Here is a 24393-nt window from a genome sequence, read left to right as displayed (position 1 = left end):
CTTGTCCTTGGGATACAGATCGATGCTCCTACCCCCTGCATTCCTTGACAGGGAAACTCCTGATTCCTGCCTATGTGTTAATCTATAATCTTTTGAGATTTTACAAGATGTAAAACATATATAATCCTGTAAAAATTGTTCATTCTCTGGAGCACTTTCTTCCTGTGAAGAGTGTGTTTCCCAGGCAGCTGTCCTAACTTGGCCTCGAATAAAATTCTCTTTCCTACTTTTAGAGATTCTAAAAGGTTTGCTCATTTTGTGTCGACATCTTCAAGATATGAGGAGTTCACAGTTCCTTCAGGGATGGACAATCAGGCTCAAGGACACTTACTGCAAATAACTAACGAATGTTCCAAATAAAGGAGACAATGGTTTCTGTAGTTTCTCCTCCTCTGAACAGTAGCAGATTATTTCATTAATTTCAGAGGAATGACTTGCAAATGAAGAACGTAACATTTTCATAATAAATTCAATGTGTGGTAAAAAAAAAAAAAAAAACACTACTCATGGACCATGGAAAGGAGTAGGAATTGAAATGGGAGTTATTGTTTTTGTCAAATACTTCCAAAACAATAGAACTAAGAAAATTCATAAAGAGTTCTAAAATACACATCCCACTCAGCAATAGAAAAAAAAAACCCTGGGATATTAAGCAAGACATTTAAAATATGGAAGATGAGAAAACAGGTGAGAATTCCTAAAAAGCCTACGTTCTGCACATTTTACAGCAATGTTAAGAAATCACTGTGATAAATGAGAGAGACACAGAAATAATTCTTATCTCCTGCAGGAAATAACCTTACAAGAATGGTGACGGTAGTTAAATATAAAAAGGTAAAGGTAGTTGAGAGAAGAGCTAACGCTATGAGAAGATAAAGGTAGTTGAGAGAAGAGCTAACGCTATGAATGAACATAAAAGTTAACTTTAAGTAAGGACTGGATGCACCAAAACTTTGCAAAAACCAGAACAGGGTGTTTTCTGTGCAGAGGGGACCGCAATCAACCCTGGGAGGAAAGAGAATTGCAATGACTTGTCAAAGAAGAGAGATAATCCTGGAACACTTCTAAGGTAAGTAATTTTTTTTAAGTATCTAGCAAATTATCAATTAACCTGGTGCCTCCTGTTTTAAAACTATTCACACATAATAACAGAAGAGCTGATCCTTGAATGTTTCAGAGAAAGATGTCCTCAGAGTTTTCAGATCCATAAATAATGGGGTTGATTAAAAATAGGTCATCCAAATCAATCTAATTGCCTTCTATTTTTAAGATAAATTCTTTTCATTGATTTTTAAAATGGATAGTCCATTAAAACACATTTATCATGACCCTGAAAGTGTGCTAGTATTGCAAAAAGCCTAAGGTGAAGAATAAAAAGCAATTTCCCACCACATGAAGCTGAGGCAGGAATATCACCAAAGAGAGCTAGAGCCCTACTTTTCCTGGGGAAAAAACCATTTCTGGGTAAAAGCTGGGAGGTGAGGTATCATTATGATAAAACGTTGTCCAGCTGTATGATATCAGTTTTAGAATGTGTGGAGCCATGCATGTCTTGTTTGGATAAGTGGTCTCTAACTTTGTAGAGCCAAGGCAAAAACATATGACTAGATCTGCTGTGTTTTCTATTACATGCACGCTCATAATTGCAGAATACCTGTTTGTTCTAGAAAACGTAGCTAAGGAAAACTAATATTAAAAATAATCCATAATGCCATCATCCAGAAATAACACTAGAAACATTTTGATACATACATAGTCAAAGTTTTAAAATATACAATGTATATTTTAAATGCAGATATATAATACCAGCCTATAACCTTTTATACTAAAAAAATAATACACATTTCAGATGCCAATATACAGTTTCTCAAAATTGTTATGAATGGAACACACTGCATATCCGTGACCATTTATTCAGCCACCCATCTAGGGTTGGACTTTATAAACAGTGCTTCACTAAAGATCCTACAGCTAAATCTTTGCCAACAGCCTTAATTACTTAAAATAGATTTCAAAAAGTAGACTCATTAAATCAAAGACTAAGCACCATTTGTGAACTTGGACTGACACCTCTTGGAAAGCCAACTTGTCGGCCACTACAGTCCCTTTCCATCGGCTCCAGAGCCACCTAAGAGAGTGAACCCTTTTCTTGGCAGCCTAACGGATGGAGCTTTGATGCTTGTGGTTGATAATTCATCTCGGACCGACGTTTTCACTCTTACATAGCAGTTGCTATATCAACTTTGGGACCAGCCCAAAGCTGTGCTTCAACCACAGATGCTGGTGACATTTCCACACCTTTCCAACACAGAATTATATGCATGAAAACTCTGAAGAACAAATACCCATCTATTATATAAAAATTTTATAAAAACTTAGACACATTTTATGAGAGCAGTCATAAAATAATTCCAGTGAGAGTTATTTCCTATGCCCATAATTTTAAACAGCACTTAGAGGTTTGAAAATTCTGGCCGGGCCAGCAGAGGGCGCTATGCAGGTGCAACCGGAGGTGGAGATCCTGCAGCAGGGCTGAGCACGCCTGCATCTCTGCTGCTATGGAAACCCTGTGAGACCCTGGATGCTGCACCCAGGCAGTTCTGCTACCAGGGAAGGAGCTGACTTGTGATCCTCCCCTGTTACATGGGAGCGGTGCAGGGGAGAGTTTGCGTAGCCACTCTGGGGTCCTGAGGTCACATGTTTAGGCTGGTTACATAGGGGCAGGTTGTTTGTAGGGAACGGTATCAAATAAGAAGCATCTTGCAGGGCTCCTTCCTTAGCTGCGCCACCATTTTGGACCATGGGATGGGTAAAACTCCATCAGAGAAGACTGGGAGACCAGCTGGCCAGAAGGAAAAGAGCCAATGCCCTGGCTTTGGTTGGTTCACAGGGGATTGGCCAAAGTGGGTGTGTTTTGGGAATTTCAATTAAAGACATGAACTTGAGATTAAGAAATTGTTCCCCTGAAGCTGCCCATGAATCCCTGGGATGGAGGCAGATCCTTGGACAGTCAGTGCAGTGAGGGAGGTTAGCCCTGAAATCTGGGAGTGGTTTCCTAGGAGTGGGCACCAAGCCCCAGGAGAGGCCAATTTTGAAGTCTCAAATCTCTAAATGTGATGAGTTAAATGTTTGAAACTAACTTGTGTGGAAACAGGGAAGAGCATGTTAAATTTCTGAACACTCCCAAGGGAGAGGGAGTAAGAAAATGTAGCCTATCTGCAAAAATTCAAAAGGCAAGAAATTGAATGTGTAGATTCAGTGGCTACTTGTGGCAAGGTCCTTGTTACAGGTTGGGTCCTGCAGAGATCAGACTGGAAGACTGAGTAATTGTGCAGGGTGTTTGTTAGGAAGTGCCCTTCAGGTTGACAACTGTCGAAGGGAGGGAAGGTATCAAGATGGGACAGGTTGCCTCCACGGATTCCATGGAGAGCTCAGGAGCTGGAATGAACCATCAGGACTCTCCTCCATTGGAGTGAAATGGCCCAGCCCTCATATTCCCATCTAGATCTGTCAGTGAATTTGGGCCACCCTCGGCTGCACACCATGGGTGAGGAGCTCCTCTGCAACTGAGGGGTAATCCCTGAAAAGGCTGACAGCTGAAAGCACCTGCAGATAGCCCTCCCAGCAGCTGAGGCATCTCCAAGGCAGATCCAGGTGGCATATCTCTGTGCCCATCACAATACATTTCCTGGACACTTACACTCCATGCTCTCCAAAGTTCTCAGCCCCTACTTCTCCCTTAATTTCTGCCTGATGGCCTGAGAGGATTGGGGTACAAGCGGAGAGGAGGTGAAGAGCCCCATCTAAGGGACCGAATGGTGCTCAAAGTTATGGGATTTTAAGTGTTCTCCATGTAATTGATTTCTAGTTTCAGTGGTCAGAATAGGTGCTTGTTGATTTCAATATTCTTGAATTTATGAAGACTTGTTTTGTGGCCTAACACACAATCTGTCCTGGAGAATGTTCCATGTGCACTTGAGAAGAATGTGTGTTGTTGCTTTTGGATGGAAGGTTCCATATATATCCAAATCCATCTGATCTAACACATCATTTAAGGCCAGTGTTTCCTTATTGATTTGTGTCTGGATGATATATCCATTGACGTAAGTGGAATATTAAAGTCCCCTACCATGTTATCATACTGGGGTCTATTTCTCCCTTCAAGTCTGTTAATATTTGCTTTGCGTGTTCAGGGGCTATGGTGCGTGCATACGTATTTACAAATGTAGTGTCTCTTACTGGATTGACTCCCTTATCATCATGTAACACCCTTGTCTCTTATTACAGTCTGTTTTAAAGTTGATTTTGTCCAGTATTAAGTCTAGCTACCCCCCCCCTTCTTTTCAGTCACACACTGGTAATCACGTCGGCACAAGCACATAAATATGGCCAACCTACGAAGCTGAATAAAACATCTAAAATGTCAATCATAAAATAAATTCTATCAGCTATGCAAAAGACTGAATTATCTTTCCATTCTCTCTGGAGAAAATACTACAAAATTAGTATCAATTAAGAGGCTGAGTAAGCACTCGAAAATATGCAGGGAAAAAAAGGTGCGCCAGGACGTTAATAAAAATATGATATTTTCTTGGATCCTGTGACATTTATGGTATTCCTAAATACACGTTCGCTTTCCTCCTTCTGTAATGGTAATTTGGTGGTGTCTTTCTTGGACGCCCCTCCCCCCCCCGCCCGGGGTCCTAACTGCGCACGGCCCTGAGAGGGGCGGCCCCCACACTGCGGCGAGACCCACCCCGCAAGTCACCCAGACGGCTCAAGTGCACAACGGAAGAATCGTACGTATTTCACAGGATCCTCGAGTAGCACCGCCGATCAACAGGCACTTCACCGGCCGACCTCCCACTGGACCGCCTCGGAACGCAGGCGCGGTGGCAGACCCCACCCCTCTCCTTTTCGCCCCTGCGCGTTGGCGGGGCCGAGCCGGAAACTCGGGCGCGGATTGGCCGCGAGTAAGATGCGTGGATACGTTTGAAAGGCCCAATCAGCGCCCGGCCTCTCCGCGCCAGCCAGTAGGCAGTCGGAGGGGCCGACAGAAGGGGCGGGAGTCGCTATTTGAACCGGGGCGCGGGCTGCCGTTCTGCTTCGGGCGTGGGTCTCGGTGAAACCATGGAGGACCAGCTCCTGGGGGAGGACGCGCTGCTCTGGCAGCTCCGGGACAGCCGCCGCCGCTTCCAGAGGCACATGCAGCGACTGATAGAAAAGGTACTCCCCCTCCCCACAGGCCCACTGGAGTGGGGGAGTCGGGGCGCGAGGCCGATGGAGGAAAACGGGGTTGGGGGCCGGGGTAAGGATGGAGGCGGCCGAGCGCGGGGCCAACAGGGCGGAAAGGGTAGAGGAGACGGGGGTGGAGAGGAGGAAGCGAGGTTGGGGAGATGGGATTGGAGGGTTGGGGTGGAGGGGGGAGGTGGTTGGGGGGCGAGAGGAAGGGAGCTGGGTTTGGGGGGTCTTCCAGACTTCCAGCCTCGCGCTGGCGCCTCCTTCGCCAGGGTCAGGACCTCCTCGTGGCCCTCGGACCTGAGGGGACGCCCCTGTCTCTTCCGCAGTACAACCAGCCCTTCGAGGATGCCCCGCTGGTGCAGATGTCCACGCTGACCTATGAGACACCCCAGGGTACGGAGTCATTCCCACCTTCTGAATATTTACAGTTAAGAGTGTGAACAGAATAGCGTCTTCCCCGAGTTTGAAATGCTGTCCTTGCTCTCTTATGAAAATAAACTTTGTTCACCTAGTAGGAACTAAAACATTACTAATTCCCTTGAACCTATAAGATACTTAAATTAGTAATTTCCGGCAGAATTACTTGTTAAAACAGAATTCTGCGGACGCATAGATGCATGCTGGTTAAAAATGCCCCTGCCTGGCCACTCAGCCTGTCCGCTTAGGCTGGTGCTTTAACAGTGGAGGCTGTGCCTCTTTTTCTTCATCTGTCCAGTGGGTTATTTGATGGGGATGTTGTAAGTCACATAAGCATGCTTGTGGAGCTCTTGGAACAGGGCCTGGCCCTAGTAAACACCCCTATGGACTCTTATTTGACTTATTTGACTTGGAGTATTAACTGTCCTCTTCGAGGTTCTGAGCACTTGGAACTTGACCTGAATGTAGGGAGAAGGAGCCATTCTGTTTAGTGGCTGATGCTGTAAGCTGACTTAAATCTCATGGATTCTCTTTGGTAACTAGGTTAAGAGGTCAGTTCCACCCACTCAGTCTTATTACCAGCTCATTCTGACCTACTAATGAAGGCAAATCTCAGATCCAGTTCTGCTGTGCACTGGACAGACAGGCACTAAAAGTTTCATAGGATCAGCTTCTGAAGTTAAAGTGTTAACTGTCTGCCTTTTTAGGTGAGCCAGCCGCACCTTGTGTAGAAAGTTCATGAAGACAGAAGCTAAGATATTCCAGCTCCAGGTTTCACTTACTCTCTGGTCTCTGTCGGGCGATGACAATCGCTTCTTGGCCCTTTGGCTGAGATCAAGTGTAGTGTCAGGCGATGAAAATCTAACCGGAGGGCAGGACACAGGGCCACGTAGGAATCATTCCTAAGGGTGCCATCAGCAGGCTTCACTCAGGGCCACGTAGGAATCATTCCTAAGGGTGCCATCAGCAGGCTTCACTCTGGTCTTATGCACTGTCTCCGCAAGGATGGGCAGTGCCGGGAGTATTTTGGCCCCTCCATATACCTAGAGCACCACTAACTCCACCAGTGAAACTCACTCTGACTCCAGTTTGAGGAGAACAGTAATTGAAGCATCGAACGGCTTGAGGGCACTCAGACTTTATAGCACCAAGGCCTCCTGGAGAGCTCGTTAAAACACAGATTCCTGGGGTCTCTGGCAGCAGTGCTGGGTGCAGATTCAGTAGATCTAAGGAGCTCCTGGCTGATGATGACACAGTTCCGCTGACCTGTTGCTTAGCCTGGGGAGGTACTTTCTGATTAGAGCTAGCAGACCACCTTGTGGCAGGAATTCGCGATTTAAGGCAACGCCATAGGGTGTAGAGTGTAGCTAACACTCCCACACTGATGATGCTGAAGACAGTAGGGGAATAATAGTTGTCCACATGGGTTGACAGCTAACCGTGTGCCCTATGCTTCTGAGAGTCTCATGTTTTTGATTCTCAGCAACACTTTGAGGTGGGTACTGTTCTTAGGATCATTGTTTCCTAGCAGAGATACAGCAGAAAGAGGTTAGGGAACTAGCCCCATGTCACTTAGCCACACCGGCAAAACCTTGACTTGACTCAGCACATTTGCTCAGCATCACTCTGTTCTGGAAAGGCCGCATGGCACAGTGGGCAGGAGCACAGAGAGTCACTCCCCTGGGTTCACAGCCTGGCCCCACCACTTGGCTAAGCAGCCTGGGCTTGGTGACTTGACCTACATCTTGCCTCTATGTCTCCATCTGTACAATGAACTTGGTGAGTGCCTACCCCCTAGGGAGTTAGGAGTACTCCACGAGTTCCATAGAAGTGAGTTGTAAATACTAAATGTGATATACATGAGCAGTGTTTAGAATAGAGCCTGGGACATTGTAAGCACCATGCAAAAGTTTGCTATTATCAGTAGCAACAATCTCAACCCAGCGATCTCTTCTTTTTTTTTTTTAAGATTTTGTTTATTTATTTGACAGAGAGAGAGAGATCATCAGTAGGCAGGCAGGCAGAGGGAGAGGGAGAAGCAGGCTCCCCGCCGAGCAGGGAGCCCGATGCAGGGCTCAATCCCAGGACCCTGGGATCGTGACCTGAGCCGAAGGCAGACGCTTAACCGACTGAGCCACCCAGGCGCCCCACCAACGATCCCTTCTTATTCACTTTGAATTTACCTGGGAGCAAAGGGAGGTTTAGGGAGAGATTAAGTATTCTTGTCCAGGTCCTGCTAGCTAGTAAGTGGCAGGACTCCCATATCTCAGTGCTCACCTGCATGCTTGGGCCGTGCTCTGTACATATAGATTGCCCTCAGAAAGCACCCTGTACAAGGGATAGAGAGATTGCCTTCAAACAGTGTTTCCAGTCTATATGCAATACATAGTTTGCTCTCAATATATCTATTTTAAGGACAATACTTGGCCTATGTGTGTTCCTTGTTCCCGTTTAACTCTGGTTTAATGACAGAATTGGACAAGCTGCTGCCTACATTAATGACAGGTTTTTGTCTAATCTTAATTTAAAAAAAAAAAAACCTCCAACCTCACAAAGATGAAAAACAACAGAATATCAGAAGTGGGGCTTTCTTTCAGTGTTACATCTGTCTTTTGCCCGTCACTTTGGTTTTCTTTGACATGGATTGAACAGAAATTCAGCGGTCAGGATTGCTTAAGTGGTAATTTTTATTTTATTTCTTTTCTGAAGGATTGAGAATTTGGGGCGGAGGACTAGTAAAGGAGAGAAACAAAGGACACATCCAGGTATTTAATGTCAAATGTTATCGTCTACACACGCTGCCGTGCAGGAGTATCGATGTGAATAAAGGTGCGGCTCAGCTGTGACCGCGCCGGGAGCCTCCGGAGGTCACCACGGGGCTCCTGATCTCTGGCTTTCTCGCCCGAACTACCCCATTTTCGTCTAAGGATTTACTGAGAAGCTTCGCTTCTGTTGCTTGTCAGGTACCAGGAGGACCAGTCCCCGTTCCCTCTGCTGTAGGCCTAGGGGCTCTTGACAACAGCCCCACGTTCAGGGCTGGCCGGCGGGAGAAACCTACTCCCGCCCCAGCTTCAGCCGCAGCTGCAAGCTTGCTTTGTTGGGTCCTTACAGAAAAGACTCGACCCAGTTCCTCTGAGGAAAGAAACAGGCCTCTTTTCTCTTCTGCAAGGGGAAGAGATTAGGGAAAGGGTGCAGGATTGCGCTTCTTTCTCCCATGGAGCTACCTTCCAAAACCCGGCTGTGCTTTTCCCTGAATTTATCCACACACACTGCAGCAGCTTGCCTTCCTGCTGGGACACCCACGGAGCCTTGCTTCAGTAATTTTTGCAAGGACGTCCGGTATCCCCTTAATGACTGTTTCTCAGACAAGAAGCCTGTACCCCGGAATGAAAACGTCAGGGTTAGGATTCCCAAGCCATTAACAGCAATTCTGAAATAAAATTTCTTCCCTATTATTTTCATCACACACATCATGCATGTAGTTGCAGAAATGTTAGAAGTACATGTAACTATTAAATCAACCTGACTTCCATAGTCACTAATGATATTTTAGTATAATTCCTGCTCATAATACACATGTTTTTTATCCTCTCTTTTCCACATAATATACATTGTGAACATTTCTTTTCATCATCCACTGTATAATTCAATTACCTTTTTTTAACAACTGCTCTCATGGATAGGCATTTAGCTGTTTGCACCTTCCTTTATTATAAATTGGGATCAGCACACTTCTGACGAAGGGCCAGGTGAGAAGTATTTGAGGCTTTGCTGGCCGTGTGGTTCCAGCTACTCTGCTCTGTATTATGAGGGGAAGGCTCCCATATGCCATATGTGAACGGGCATGGCTGTGTTCCTGTGAAACTTTATTTATAAGACCCCTGTTAGAAGTACTCCTCGGAGGACCATCCTTGTCTCTTCCCAGCGCCAATGTTATCCCTTATGTAATAGCTGTCAGGAAGTGCGATTATCAGGTCAAAGGATTCGCACTCTAAATTATGCAGAGTAGTGATGCCCACCTATCAGACCGGTGCTTGAATGGCCCCGGTAGCCAAGTGTTTTCATCTGGACATGTATTTAAGGTTTTGGCTGGGAGTGTAGGAACACCCCTGCCTGGGGTCTATAGAATTTGAAGCTCCTCTCCTAGGATTAGAAAACTGGGCATCATCTGTGCTGACCACTCAGATGTCTGCAAGCCCCCCCTCCGCCGAAGTTACTGTGTGTGACTGTGCCCAAATCTGCCTTCTTTCCCCAGACAGCCAGATACTCAGCTGGCCCCCCACCGCACCCCCGAGATGGTGCCTGGAGGCTGTGGGAGGCAGTAAGCCACAGTGGGCTGTGCGTGTGTTGACCTGTCAGTCTGGTCCTAACACAAGGCCTGGGTTCTCTTTGTAGCCCCCAGAGCTTCCGTTCGCTGGGAGGTCAGTGCCCATGGCTCCGCTTCCCCCTAGTTCTCAAATCAAGTTCGGCCTCACCTCCAGACACGGCAGCCACGAAACAGCTCCAGAGGCCCCTCCAGTCTCTCCTGTCTGTTCTAGGTGGTTCAGTCCCTTCTTACCTGAGGCAAAGGAGGCGACATTCCCCAAGGCAAGATTCAGTTACCACGCTGTGTTCACAGCGAGCCACAAACGCCCCCTGATCTGAGGTGACACCTCAGGATCATCCCTGAAGGGACAGGCCTCACCACGTTCTCACTCCTGTTCTTGCAGGGCGGGGGAGTTCCTAAGATACTTTAGCCAGTCTGGTGTCTTGAATTCTCAGGTTTTGCTAATGAGAACCCATTGAGGGCATTTGTCAGGATTGTTAGCGAGGCCGGTGGTAGAGACCAGGCTGCGGAGAGAAGCACATGGCCTGCCGGCCGCCCTCTGCAGCGTGAGTCCTGGTCAGGACGGCTGACTGCCCCTGAGAGCTGGCTTCACACACACAGGGTCACAGACGAGGTCACAGGAAGTCCCTCAGGGCCTCTCAGATTTCTGGGTTCTGTGTTGCCGCCACACCTGGGCTGCGGTCTGGCCCCTGCATTCCCGCCTTTTCTCCTCGCTTCCCCTGCTCTGTCCCTCACCATCCCAGTGGCTCTGGGAGTAGTAGCCCAGGGCACACCCGGAGGAAGAGAGCCGTTCCTTCTCTGAGGGGGGAGTCTCGAGGTCCTTTATGCGGGAAAGTACTAGAACAGAAGCGCGCGAAACCCTGTTCTCTCACATGCTAAAGGAAGGACTATAGGGTTGTTACTTCACAGCGGCTTTGAAGTGTGCTATTACTGAATCGAGCCTGCCTTGATCCACTTCTGTGCTTTTGAGGACTCCCCAGTCGAGACGGTCAGCAGGAGTGGTGGCGGCCCCGCGGAGGTGAGCGCCAGAGGTCCGGCGCCTCCCGTGCCCGGCACACGGGTCCTGGCAGTGGGTGAGTGTCCCTGTGCTGGGCGGCGGGGTCGGGAGGGGCACGGGTCCCTGGTACAGCATCTAAAGTCCAGATCCCTCACTAGGACTTCTTCCAAGGCAGTTTTAAAAACCAGAGTGTCTTAAAGTGCCTGCTACTTCCTTCTGTCTTGCTCAGTTACATCCATGGTACATGACGCCTAAACAGCACTCAAACCTTCTTGAAGAATGGACGTGCACCCTCCCGTTCGTTTCTTAACTTATCGCCCCCCCCTTAAAAAAATTAATCTCAGGAATTTCATGAGACTTCAGATTTGTCCCACAGGGCAGTGTTTGAACTGCTGACTTCTGTGTGATGTCTTCCTGCCTCTGCATCACCTTGTCCTCCTTCCTTGTCCTCAGAGGGGCCTCCTTTCCTTTCCCAGGCCAGTCCTGCTGCCCAAACCCCGACCCAGCCGGCTTTCTGGGGAATCTGTCGATCACCGCCGTCTTTCTCTCTTTGGTGTCTCCCTCTGCCCTGGGCGCAGCCCGTCGGTGTTGAACAAGCTCAGATTTCACCTCAAGCACACAGAGCATAGTTGACCAGTCTCCCCGCCCCGTGCCCCTCTCTAGTCACCTGCCTTGGTTCAACTTCCCTTCACAACCCAACTTGTAGGGGCTGCTCATGCTTACCACCTGCCATGCACTCCACCAGCTCCATTCTGGCTCCCGACTCCATCTGGAGGCGTAACTCTCAGTGGTCCCAACCACCCCATTGCTGACCCATCGGTATTCTGTGGCTTCCATCCCAGTGCCCTCTTGGTAGCATTTGAAGCTTCTGGAAATCCTGCCATTAGCCGGTGGTCCTGTGGATTTTCTTCTTTCTCTCCCGTCCTGCCAGCCCACCTTCCCTCTCCACCAGATGCCCTTTCTTGAGATTGGTCTGAGCCCCTCATTCTGGACCCCCAGCCCAGACCCTGTCAGCTTCTCTTCTTGAATACTTTGTCTAAACTTGGCACATCTAAACTGAAAAGGTCAACCCAGCAGCATTGCCCTTGGCACATCTGTAGGATGAGCCAGAAACCCAGCCCCTCCCTCCCTCCTACCCAAGACGTCACCCTCCTGTGCCTCTGTCTCCCCCCGTCCCTTGCACGGCTCTGCCCCCGTGTCCCACTGCACCCCCCACAGTACCAGCCCTGCCCCCTGGCATCTGTGACCACGCCCATCTGGTCACGCCGCTTCTCTGCTTAAAGCACTGCGGTGACTTCCTGTTGCTCTTAGGAAGAAGAGCAGAATCCTGACCTGCCTGCCATGTTTCACTGCCCCCAGGAAGCCCCCTGGCCCCCAGATCAGAACAGACCCCCTCCTTCACCCAGGCTCCATACACCAGCTCCTCTCCGGGTAGCAGTTAACCAGACGGTATGTCTGTAATGTCAGACTTCGTAACTGGTCCGAAACCCCCACCTCCTGCCGGCACTGGTCCTCCCCAGGCTTTGTGCGCTCTGCCCAGCCCTCCGGGCCAGCTGTAAAATGGGTTCAGTCCTTTGGGGGAACACTGGCTGGTCTTGCCCAGTAGGACTAGAAAGACCTAAATGAAGGTGTTTACTCTTTGATCCCAATTTCAACTCCATAAATCCTTAGGTCCATGAGTTTCTGGACCATTTGAAACAATTAGAAATCGTTTATCCCAGAGCTGCACTGTCCAGCATGGTGGCATTCGTTGCCTATGGCTATTCAAATGAATTGAAAATTAAATAAAATTTAATCGTTAAGTTCCCTGTCCTCATGAGCCACATTCCAAGTGTTCACCAGCCACGTGTGGCCAGTTGCTGACATACCAGACAGCAGGTAGGGAACTTTACGTCATCACAGAATAGGACAGCATGGGCCAGAAGGACTCAGCCCCTAGAATCAGAGGCCACTGAAGGAGCTCGAGGTGATAGAATGCTTCTCCAGGGGCACCTGGGTGGCTCAGTCGGTTGGGCGTCTGCCTTTGTCTCAGGTCATGATCTCAGGGTCCTGGGATCGAGCCCCACGTTGGGCTCCGCACTCAGCAAGGAGTCTGCTTCTCCTTCTCCCTCTGCCCCTCCCCCTGCTCCTGCACACTCTCTCTCTCTCTCAAATAAATAAATAAAATCTTAAAAAAAAAAAAAGAAAAAAGAAAGCTGCTTCTCTGGTCATATTTCTATTCTGATATGGGTGAGTGTCCCTGTGCTGGGCGGCAGGGTCGGGAGGGGCACAGGTCCCTGGTACAGCGTCTAAAGTCCAGATCCCTCACTAGGACTTCTTCCAAGGCTGTTTTAAAAACCAGAGTGGGTTTGTTGCATTACTAGTAATCAGGACAGCAACAGATGGCCATGTCCTTATTAAAGGGAGCACCCTAGAACATACTCTAGTGGTGCAAAAACTATCCTTAAGAGGAAAATGCAAGCTTTCTTTAAAATGCTGATTTAGATTTCCTTTTTTTGCTTTTAGATTCAAAAAGCAATGATGATACATCTTTATATCAGGAAGATGTGATTGCTGGGTCCTTCATGGTAAGACCTGCCTGTTGGAATGAAGGGACCGAGCCGGGGCTCGGGGGTACCAGGGCACATCCTCATTTCCAGTGTCTTTCTTGTCCTCTTTGGAGGCTCACTCTTTGCTAATACTATCCCTCATGTCTCTGGTCCTCCTTCAGATGCCCCAAGGCAGCGAGGGGCTCCTTCTGTCTAGCATGCGGCAACCGTCACTGCCCCCGGTTCAAGCTCGGTTTACTGAACTTTCATACCCGTTGGATGATGTTCTGTCTGCACATAGAACAATCACAATTCACAATGTGCCCAGGCCTTTGACCGAGCACGCGATATTGAAAGTTAGGCTCTAAGCTGGCCTTTGCCCGAAGAGGCAATGTCATAAGGAGGTTGTTTCTGGGAGGTATTTCCAGATCAGCCCTTGGAAGCCCATGTGGTCACGAGGTCATGTCTTCAGGCCGTTGTTCTGTCTGCCCCCCAGAGTGGCCCTAGTGGTCCCAGAACCACCTATCTCCTCCCCATCCATCAGGATCGGATCTCACCTTCCCTCCACTGGGATACACGAGAATACACAAAGAACATAGTCTAGAGGAGCATCTTTCCTGGCCCCAGTGTCAGATGCTGGAATAGCTAGTGTGTGGGTTTTCTCTAAAATTGCTCTTTTCATGCAGAGTTTGCCCATATACCCGATGTGTGACTTTCTAGTGTTTAACTAGAGTGGGTCGTGACCCTGGGGGAGGAGCGGGGGTACTTTGTGAAGTATTACATAGGGGCGGCTGTGAAGGGGAAGTAGGTGGCCCCAGCAATAAGGAACATTCTGGACAATGTATGTTTGTTATGCCCCATCTGCATCCCACTCGGGTGCAGCAGAGTGAAGTTCGAGACGCCCTCTCCCCGGCGCGAGGCAGAAGGCGAATGGAGAGGCGGCTGTTCTCCCTCCTGAGCCAAATGCTGAGCATCTTATAAACGTACTGATCGGGGCTGATTCTCATAGTTGAGTCCTGAACTCACCTGAGAATATTCAGATTGTTTTAAATTATTTTCTGTTCTAGTAATGCTGTCCTAAACCTCCACAGGCTTCTTTTTTTTTTGTCTTTTTTTGCTTTCTTTTGGATGGTTGCCACTGGGTAAATTATCTCAAGTTCAATTTCTGGGTCAGGTGGCTTTTCAGAGGGTCTGGACCACTTTGCACTAACAGCAAGGAGCGAAAAGTGACTTTGAGGAACTTCATTTACCGATGTGTAATTAATTAACTTGCCAGTTTGTTCCAGAACCCAAGAGCTCAACCAGACCCAAAAGCTCTTACGAATACTGATTCTCTTCTTTATCAGCCCGCAGTGCCTTGGAGCCCTTTGAAAAACGAGTTAAGGAGGAAATACTTGACCCAAGTGGATGCACTGCTCCAGGATGAAGGGTGTTCAGAGGTAATGTGCTTCCCGGCATGCATCTGCTAATAACTGAAGGTCCATTAATCAGGTTCTTGTTCACCCTCCATGGGGCCCAGAAGGAGCCTCCTGAGCAAGTGTATAAACCATTTCATTCCCGGGCTTGCAGACTTCCGTTCTTGAGGAAGCGCTTGGGTCCCCGGGGTCAGCGGCCATCAGGGAAACTCATGGGGTGCACCCTCCGTTGCCCTCTGTTCTGGGGCAGCTCCTAGAAATGTAAGGGGCCCCACGTTGGGGGCAGTGACGGGGAAGCTAGAGCTCCCACCTCCCCGTGGCTCTGGGGTGACCGGGCATTGGCAGCAAGGTGTCCGCTGCACCTGATCTGAGGTTGTGTGGCGGGGGTTCATGCTGGGGTCTGGCCTGCCCTTCCGGGCCCTCGCCCAGGGTGGGTGCCCACTGCGCTCCTCCGCAGCCAGTCTCCCAGAGCTTGGCCCCACAAAGAACAAGGACGCCATCTCTAGCTTTCGAAGTTCTGTCAGGATCTCCTCATAAAGAAAGGACATTTTCGTGTCCAGTAAGTAGGAGGTACGGGTGGTGGGTTGAGTCCTTTATCTCGAAGGCAGCAAACTTCACAGGAACATATACCTTATCTTACTGTGCTGCTGGCCAGTGAGAAGGCCGTGGCTGAGGACCATCGAACGGGTGGATGTACTGGAAACGGCCTTTCCCTTTATCCTAGAGCAGCGGGGGGCGGTCCATGGCGGCAGTGGCCCTCTGGGGGTCCCTGGGGACCACGTGGAGGAAGCTCCCAGATTTTACTCAGACACCTCTTCCGACCACCGCTGGAGGCTGCAGCCACTGTGATTGTGGTCACACTTGTCACATCTGCTGCCAAGCTCAGATGCACGGCCTGCGGTTGGGGAGGAGCGGCTCCTCACGCCATCCTGCGGGGCACGGCGCTGGCGGTGTGGGGCGTCTCAGGACACCCCCACATGTTAAAATCATGTGCTTTGATTTCAGTGTACTGATGACAGAGATGGAGAGGACACCCGTGTGACACCGACCCCTTCCTGGGCCTCGCCTGCCAGGCCTGCCCATGGTGAGCACGACAAAGAAACTTTGCGTGAACCGTGTCCCTTTTGCTCACGTGCATGTTTCACTGACAAACAGAGACACCAGCACTTCATACGTAAATCAGTCACATTTAACCAGTGAACTGCCTTCTTTCCCTAAGACTCCGGCATGCTAAGTACTGATTAGCTCTTTATCCCAATGTGCCATTCTGAAACTTTGAATCTCCGGAAACTCAGGACTCTTACGATAAACACCCTTTGCTTGCATGTAACAATCCACGTTTTGTGGCATTTGCTTATCCACCCACTGCTCCCACACACCCATACCGTGCACATTGACTTGCTTTCACTTATGTGCTGTCCCTAAGTGCCCCCCGGTCTCCTAAGAACAGGGAAACCCCGGCCCAGGCCAGGGTGTAGCTGTCCCCGCAGGCTAGAAGGCTCCTGGGCTGTCTCCTGTCACGACTTTCCTGAATAGTCCCGGCCACCGGTAGTTTTGCAGAACGTCCCTCAATTTGGACTCCTCTGGACTTTCTCAAGGCTAAGTTCATGTTAACCATTTTTGGCAAAAACACTGCATAGGTGACGATGTGTTCTCCGAGGATGGCCCGTCACCCTGTCCCATTGTTGTGGACGCTCGAGCCTGGGCACTTAGCTAAGGGAGGACCCTCCAGGTTTCTCACTTCCTCAGAGTCGTCTGTGGGTGCCCCTCTGAGATTGCCTGGTTCCCCACAGACCCCCCCACCCCGCGGTTTTGGCGTCGGGCCCTAATACCTGCCTGAGTCCATGCAGCAAACCCTCCCTCTCCTGGTCCTGCCTTTCCTCCTGGGTACACCTGTTGGCATTCTTCCATAAACAAGCACAGTCTCACTTCTTTCTGACAACATCTGTGATTTTGTGAATTTTGTTCCTTTATCCCCACATGGTTTTACTTTAAAAAAAACAAAAAACTTTTCTAGAATCAATACAAGTCCCTGAACTTTTTTTTTTTTAATTCACACGTGTTAGAAGCCACTGATGCTCAAGTTGTCCCACATGTAGGCTGCAGGAGCCCTTCTCACTGGCTTCCACGTCCTTTGGCCCGTCCCATGTTTTGAGCACTTCGTGCCCTCACCCTGACTCCACGGTTGCCCCCACCCCCAGTGATCGCCAGCACCACAACCCTCTCCGTTCGTCTGGTTGGTCGTGTGGCGCGAAGCCATTTCAGAGTCACGGCGCCTGCTACCACTTGCTTGGCAACCTGCTAAAGAAGGTTCTGGAGTTCCAAGCAGCTCTTTGATCCTCAGTATCCCACTGAGGCTACGTGTTTTGAGTATGGTGTTCAAAGTCATTTGGATTCTCTTCCCTCTTTCCGTTACCATCAATTTGATAAGCACTTGAGTTCTTTCTGGATCTGTTTTCACTTTTAGAGTTCTCCCTATCCTTGTTGGTTTAATTTTATTTTTTAAATACATAAAACATTGCACATGATGTGAACGTCAAATCTGCACAAAGGGGTGTATCTGGGAGTCCTGTGTCTTCCCCACCCCCCAGCCCCGCAGGTAAACAGTGTCATTGGTTTCTCCTGAGACTTTGAAAAGGCATCCGACATGTACACCATCACCTGGGGAGGAAAGACCCCATTGGGGAAATTTGGGTGGAAAGTATTGAAATTTAAGTTTGATAGCTAGAAAGAAATCTCTGAGAAGAATCTATCCCCACATTTTCATGGAATTTTTCTCTTGCTTTTTTGTATTGCTTAAAAAAGCCTCATCACCCTCCACCCTTTAGTTCCGTGGTCTCTGAGATGACAGTCTTGAACAGTGGCACTTTACCTTACGTGTGTTTTCCTCCAGGAAGCCGTGGCTGTGTGTCTGGAAGGAGTCCTGGCGGCCCAGTCAAGCCAGCTTCACGTCCCAGAGAGTGTGATCCTTCACACCCCTGCTCGGCAGACCTGGCCATCGTGCCTAGAAGTGACAGTCTCTCGTTACCGGGGACCGGGGGCAACAGCTCCTCAAGCAGCCCAGCCTTCGAGGCCGACAACATCTGTGACGTGACGATCAGCGACCTGTACGCGGGCATGCTGCACTCGATGAGCCGGCTGCTGAGCACAAAGCCGTCGTGCATCATCTCCACCAAAACATCGTTCATCGCTCACAGCTGGAGCTCCAGAAGGAGGCACAAGTGTAAGAACAGAATGAACAGGACGCATTGCCGAGGAGGCGGGCCCTCTCGAAGGGGTTCCCAGGAGACACTCCCACCCTGTTCTGAGCCACTGAGGGACGGGGAAGTGTTAAGAGATTGCGAGAACTTACTAGATGCTTCTGACCGGAAGGTGGGTTTAAAATTGGAAAAAGCTTTCCCTGAAGTAAACAAACCCGAAATCCGCGCATTAGATCCAAGTTGGAAGGAGCTTAAGGGGTTGCGGAGTTTAATGCCCCGGAGGTGTTCTTCGTTGACATATGGAGGAGCCAGTGCAGTGCATCATCGTGGTCAGGAAAATAGACTTATGGCACTAAAATGGTTAATTTCTCCTGTAAAAATCATTTCCAGACCCAGAATACTGCCAGGCAAGGGAGCGAATCGTTACAGGGAAATTGAAATCAAATTTGATAAGCTTCATCAGGAATATTGCCCACGTCCCGGGAAGCAGCCCTGCCTGACTTGCCTCCCGGGACCCTCGGCTATGGCCGTGTATGGGGGTGATCCCGCGAGCTTCGACTCCCGCGGGCTCAGCGGACCTTTCAGCAGAGCAGAAGCTAGGAGGTTCCATGACGCTTTCGGAGACCTGGGTGAACGAGCTATTGGAGCAGCGAGATGCCCACCGAAGAGGGGTGCCCCTCCCTCGCTTTCAGAGACCAGCTCCGTGCAGAGTCCAGGCTGCTCGGAGCAGACACTTGACCTTCTTTTTCAAGCAAACGGTCTTGGAACACTTGGAAAGTCCATATCACCCAGCAAAGCTGCTTCCGTAGCAGGCGGACAGCCTCTGCTCTGTGGAAGGAGTCGTTACAACGAAATAAAGGAAAAATTTGACAAGTTCTATCAACAGTATTGCCGACAGTCACCGCGGCGGATACAGGCCCCTTTACGTAGTGGAACATCTCCAGAGAGAGCAAGTGTGCAAGTTCAGTGTCCCAAAGGAGGCACCCCGGAAAAATCAAACCCAGACGCTGGCTTCCAGGATCCCCCGAAGCTGTCAGCATCACCCCAGTGGAGTGTAGAAAGTCCTCTGGGCTCGACCACACTTGAGGCCCAACCGTCTATGTGCTTTGGGCTCGCTGCCGGGAGGGGCCTCCAGTCCCCTCCGAAGAGACGCCGATTATCAGATTCCCTGCTGTATGGACAGTGGGCCAACTCCCAGGATCCATCGCGTGTGCTGGGCCGAGCCATCGAGCAGCCAGCTCCCGACAGCCCCCCTGGGAAAAGAAGGTGCGTTCCTGTTGGTTGAATGTGGGTGTTTTACAGTAGGATTCTTCTGTGTCCGTTCTCCAAACTTTCTCCCAAATTCTTTCCCTTCCTCTGAAAGGAGCGTTTATATCCAGAACCTGGGCATGTGTAAGATGCATCAGGGTGGGGCTGAAAGTGTTCTTACCGGGAACATTTTACACCTTTCCCACTGCAATGCACTTAGGGGACTTTCCTAAAAAGCCTCACTAGGGTGCTCTGTCTGTCCTTGTCAAACTGTGTCCTTCCCAGCCAATCCTGGTCTCACTCAGAAAATAGCCGTCGTAAAGCAGAACTGATCTGCAAATAGTGACTTTGCTTTTATTTCTGGATTCCCTAAAGGGGCCAGCGGGGGCGGCCGGCTCGGGCCACACGCTGCTGCCCTGCACACGATCTCTGTGCTCGGCACGGAGGTCCCACCTCGTCCCATGGTCTGGTTTGTTCGGACCACTCAACGTGCATGCGCCATTCTCCTGGGAGGCGAGATGCAAGAAGGTGGGGTGGAGCAAGTCACTGTGGGTTGTTCAGCGTCTTCCCATGAGCGCCAGGCTTTCCAGTGCCCGCCTCTGTCCCCAGGCCAGGATTCGGATGATGTGACTCTTCTGAGTGAGCGCACGTTTGGGGTTTTATGCGTTGGTGGTGTGGGCAGGTGAGGCCGCGTCGACAACTTCTCCTCCCTCCTGGCCCCCAGCAGATGGGAGGCCCCCCTCAGCGGCCGTTCAGATGGACCCCATCTGCCCTAAACGTCCCGTGTTCTCTTTCCTCCGCTATGATCCCTCCCAGGGACAGGTGCGTTCCTCTCAGAGATGAGCCCGAGTTGTCACTGTCGCCACCCCTGAGTGACCCCGCTGGTCCTTCCCTGCCTTGGCCTCCTCACGCTTCTCAGCGTTCAGACCCCCATGGCTCCCCTCTCAGAGAGTATTTCCGAAAACTTTAGCGTGCTTTGCCTGCAGCTAGGGCTGGGTGCTCATCCTTCCTGCATGAGCGCAACGCATGGTGGCCGGCGCTGGCTCCTCCAGGCCGGAATCGTGGGCTGGTCTTTTTTCCTTCTGCTTCCACATCCTTCGGCTGCTCCCGTTTCCTCAGCCTGCCGTCTAGCTTGTGCCACACCAAAGCCGCTCTCTCCAGCAGCGCCTCCCGATGGCCATGTCCCGTGGCCTTAACCACACCGTCGCCTTGGTCAGATAAGCAGACCTGTGTTGTGATTGGTCTTTCTGGTCAAGGAATGAAGTCAGGGACCTTAGGTGAGGCCCGACGTGGAGCTGGAGCAAAAAGGGAGGGGTCCGCCTGGCCCAGCCAGACCAGGAGAGAGGCCCGCACCCCAGAAGGCCCCGCCATGGGCAGGGCCCTACTGGGTTGGTGGCTCTTTCCCTCACAGCACGGGGCTTTCCCTTTTGTCTGGGCCTGGGGCTCTTTGCCTGCGCCCGTCTCAGACCAGACCACCAGCAGGGTAAGTCGGAGCCACGTGCTGAGTCCTGTGGGGTCGAGGCTTTCAGGGATCACGGCAGGCACTCCAAGGAGACTTGAGAGCAAAGCTCCCATGTGACCTCTCAGGATGACCTTCCTTCTCAGTTGAGGGGGGTTGTCGCCAAAGGCAGCTCCTCAAGTGAGAGCCAGCCCCGCTGGCCTAAGCCTGCACCTGCTCACGCGGCATTCCTCCTGACCTGTCCTCTGCATCGTCCTGTCCCTCAGGCTCACCTCTGTGGCTTTGCCCACCTCATCCCCAGATTTGCTGGCATGTCAAGCCCTGCTGACCCGACCCCTGGAGCTCGGCGGAGTCACTCCCCCGCCCTCTTCTGCCTCAGCTGCGCCCGACCCACCCCTCCCACCTTAGGAGATCTACCTTCTCAATGCCTGGCAGTCTCCTCTCGTCTCAATGCCTGGCAGTCTCCTCCCTCCCAGCGAGGGCGCGTGGAGCAGGGTCGGCCTGCCAAGGTCACAGCCGTGAGCCATGCCTTGTGCTGGGCGGTGGAGCACCTGGAGGAGAATTCAGCCCTCTGTGGGGCCCTCCTGGCTCCCCTGGAATCTGATAAGTCATGGTGGCTGCCCCGTGGAGGGTTTTGTCTTAAAACTGTGATATAAACATACTCAACCATTTTCCACATTTTTCTTCTTTTTCTACTTAAACTATAAATGTCTTGAGGAAAGAGCCCAAATCTTCATGAGCTGTGACTACAGAAAGAATGTTAATGGCTGACGTCTGAGTCCCTTTCTGGGTGCCAGGCCGTGTAGAACCTTCTCACCCCCTCCCTCCTTAATCCCCACACGAACCCTTGATGAGATAGGTCTCATCCAACAGGCGGGTTCTGTCTCTCATTTTATAAATAAGGGAATGTAGCTGAAGCCTCGTGGCTCCTGAGTCCACCCAGGCATGGGAGGCCAGGCCAGGAGCCGAAGCCTGGGGGCGTAACCACCAGGCGGCGGTTACCCTCAGGTGGGTTTTTACATCCTTGACACTGTTTATTAAGCATGGCGGCGTGTTCTATAGAGGCCCACAAATGCTTATGTATATGCCGTGGGACAAATATGAAACAGTTAAGCTTTCAGTGGCTCAGGAATCCTAGTGGAATTTTACTGAAATCATTTTCCTTGTCTTTTTTTTTTCCTAAAGGAAAGAACACATCTTTCAAGATGGAAGAGAAAAGTGACTTTGTACTTAGAAAAATTGACTGCTGAAGATGTATAACCAAGTTATTTTTAAGAGTTTGTCCCTCTTCCCCCTTACTGTGTGTGTATGTTTAATCCTCAAGAATATGTGAGAACTGGCTTCACTTATCTGCCCTTCAAAGCAAATTTCAGTGAAACTGGTCCCATTGAAATGATTCTGAGTTCTTGGTATAGAAATTATTTGAATAAAGTTGCTCAATTAAAATTTTTCATGTGATCTTTTATAGGTCTATTTTCCCCATGTGTTCTTTTTAAAATCTAGACACATTCTCAGAAAGCTCTCCATTCCCAGTCGTTAGAGAACCGTGTTTGCTCTAAAACCCGTGTAAGCCCCCAGATATGATGGTTTAAGGTTTGAATTCAGAAGCAGGGACTTGGTCTCTTCCATATTAGCAGTAGAAAATTGAAACGTTAACTCACCCCTGAAAAGTAATTCCTAACATCTTAATGTTTTTGGCTAAAAACGTGCTGTATTCAGACAGTCCTGAGATGGTCCCAAACCTTGCAGCCACATGGTGTCCCTGACAAAGCACTTGCTCACACCCCCACCTGCCCCCCCACACCTCCCGCCTCCTACCCAGCAGGCTTATGCTACTGTTCTCTGGCCCAGCCAGGCCTCACTGCTGGGATATCAGGGGTTTGGGTGTCATCTAGTGGAAGAAGGCAAGGTAGAAGAGCTCAGGCATGGGTCTTGGGTAATTTATAGGATCTGCCAATAAAGGACACCATAGACTGTAGGTGGGATGGTCTGTATTTTTAACATGCAGAGTTTAGTACTGCACGTATTCTGCAACTTGGCTTCACCACGAGGTGTTTGCACTGGACAGGAGCTGATGGGTGTGAGTGTCTTGTTTTTCAAGAGTCTAGGTAGCTGGTCTCCACGGTCCTGCTGGGGTGTCTGCCTCTAAGGACGTGTGCAGCCACGATCCTTGAGTGCGTACATGGGCTCACCTGTGGCATACATCTGGAGGTGAGCGGGTCGTGGATAGGTGTATCTTCAACTTCTCTAATTATTGCCGAACCGCTTTCCCAAATGGCTATTCCAGTTAGCTCTCTGTCCAGTGATAGAAGAGATCCCCTTTCCCACATTACTGCCACCAGTGGGCACCACTCCAGGGGGTGCGGGGTGTTGGGGGGGAGGTGTGAAACGTATTGCGGTTTGTGTTTCTGGGGTACTGGCCTTTCAAGTGTCCTCTCAGGACTCTCTCTTTCATTGGCCTTGTTTCTTACCGATCTGGGTATATCCTGGATGCCGATTCAATTATACAAACCAATCTAGTTTTGTATAAATTGCAAGTAACTTCTTCCATCTGTGACATGTCCTTTAACTTTATGGCATCTTATTGTATAGAAGTTACATTTTAACCGAGTCGGATAGCTTAACCCTTTTATTTTTTCTGGCATCTGCTGTTAACTTTTTAGAGAAAACCTAGTCTCAGGATTAAAAATACTCTATTGTCTTGCATCTTTGCTTTTCAAATTCAGGTCTAGGAACCATCTGGAGATGTTCTGCTCGGGCACGAAGGGGATAACGCCTGGTTGTACGCCCCGTAGCTCTTTCCTCCGCCACCCCCACCCCCCCGCACCCTGGCCGCCGCCCTCCTTACTCGCATGCCTATCACAGTCCCTGGCAGCGCAAGGGTGGGGTTCTGGGGGGCCGAGGCTGGACAGCGCCTGCCTCCCCTCACTGTCTGGCACAATGCCCGGCAGCGGACTGCACCAAGGTGGATTCAGACCCTCTGGGCCGAGGGGGCTGCCGGACACTCGCACACTCCGGGGAAGCGTTGGGACCAAATTCTCCCTCTGCCCCGCTGTCTTGGCTCTGGCTTGTTGTCCCCTCACAGTCAGAAATCTGCGCTCCCAATGGCAATGGAGGTTTATTTCAAGGGGAGGAAAAAAAGGGACGCTGATTATTTTAGAATGATGCTTTTCTTAACAAACTAAATTAAAAATGTTTTGCCTTGCTGCAGTCCGGCTGTGGTTTGGCACTCCGAGGAGGCAGTTTACACTTCACATTCGAACCATCTAGCAAAATCCTCCGGGGGAAGCCAAAAGCGGGTGCTGGCTACACGTATCCAAGATTCTGAGAGTCCCCAGGGCTGCCTTGCGGACCCCAGGGTCCGAGTCGAGCTGCAGCTCCTGGAGAGCTGAGAGTGAGCACAGACAGGAGAGAATCAGGACCTGGCGCAGCCGGGCCCTCCGCCCTGGGCGGCTCAGCTGGTGGGAGGCCTTCCCCCCCTCTGCCCCAGCCACCTGTGCAGCGCGGGGCTCATGTGGGCTGCAGAGGGGAACCCCGTGTTTGCAGGCAGAGGACGGCAGG

General features: G+C 50.2%; 2 protein-coding genes across 2 annotated transcripts in view; one reads left to right on the top strand and one right to left on the bottom strand.

Annotated features, from left to right (window-relative positions):
• Positions 1-5115: 5115 nt before the first annotated feature.
• LOC110570924 (Holliday junction recognition protein) lies at positions 5116-19326 on the top strand (the record flags this gene model as incomplete). Its single annotated transcript, XM_044913629.1, has 6 exons — positions 5116-5226; positions 5568-5634; positions 8368-8423; positions 14857-14949; positions 15931-16009; positions 17819-19326. Coding segments are annotated over exons 1-6 (1899 nt in total), but the record flags the coding sequence as incomplete, so codon positions are not given.
• A 4572-nt stretch (positions 19327-23898) lies between these two features.
• Positions 23899-24393, bottom strand: part of MROH2A (maestro heat like repeat family member 2A) — a 45603-nt gene continuing 45108 nt past the window's right edge. Inside the window, exon 43 of the mRNA XM_044913455.1 lies at positions 23899-24220. Within this exon, the coding sequence (XP_044769390.1) occupies positions 24099-24220 (122 nt within the window). The 3' untranslated portion in view covers positions 23899-24098. The remainder of the gene's footprint in view (positions 24221-24393) is intronic.

Source organism: Neomonachus schauinslandi, chromosome 3 (assembly GCF_002201575.2).
Source record: "Neomonachus schauinslandi chromosome 3, ASM220157v2, whole genome shotgun sequence".
Lineage (NCBI taxonomy): Eukaryota > Metazoa > Chordata > Mammalia > Carnivora > Phocidae > Neomonachus > Neomonachus schauinslandi.
The sequence above is the reverse complement of the archived record's forward strand: the minus strand, read 5'-3'. Positions and strand labels throughout refer to the sequence as shown.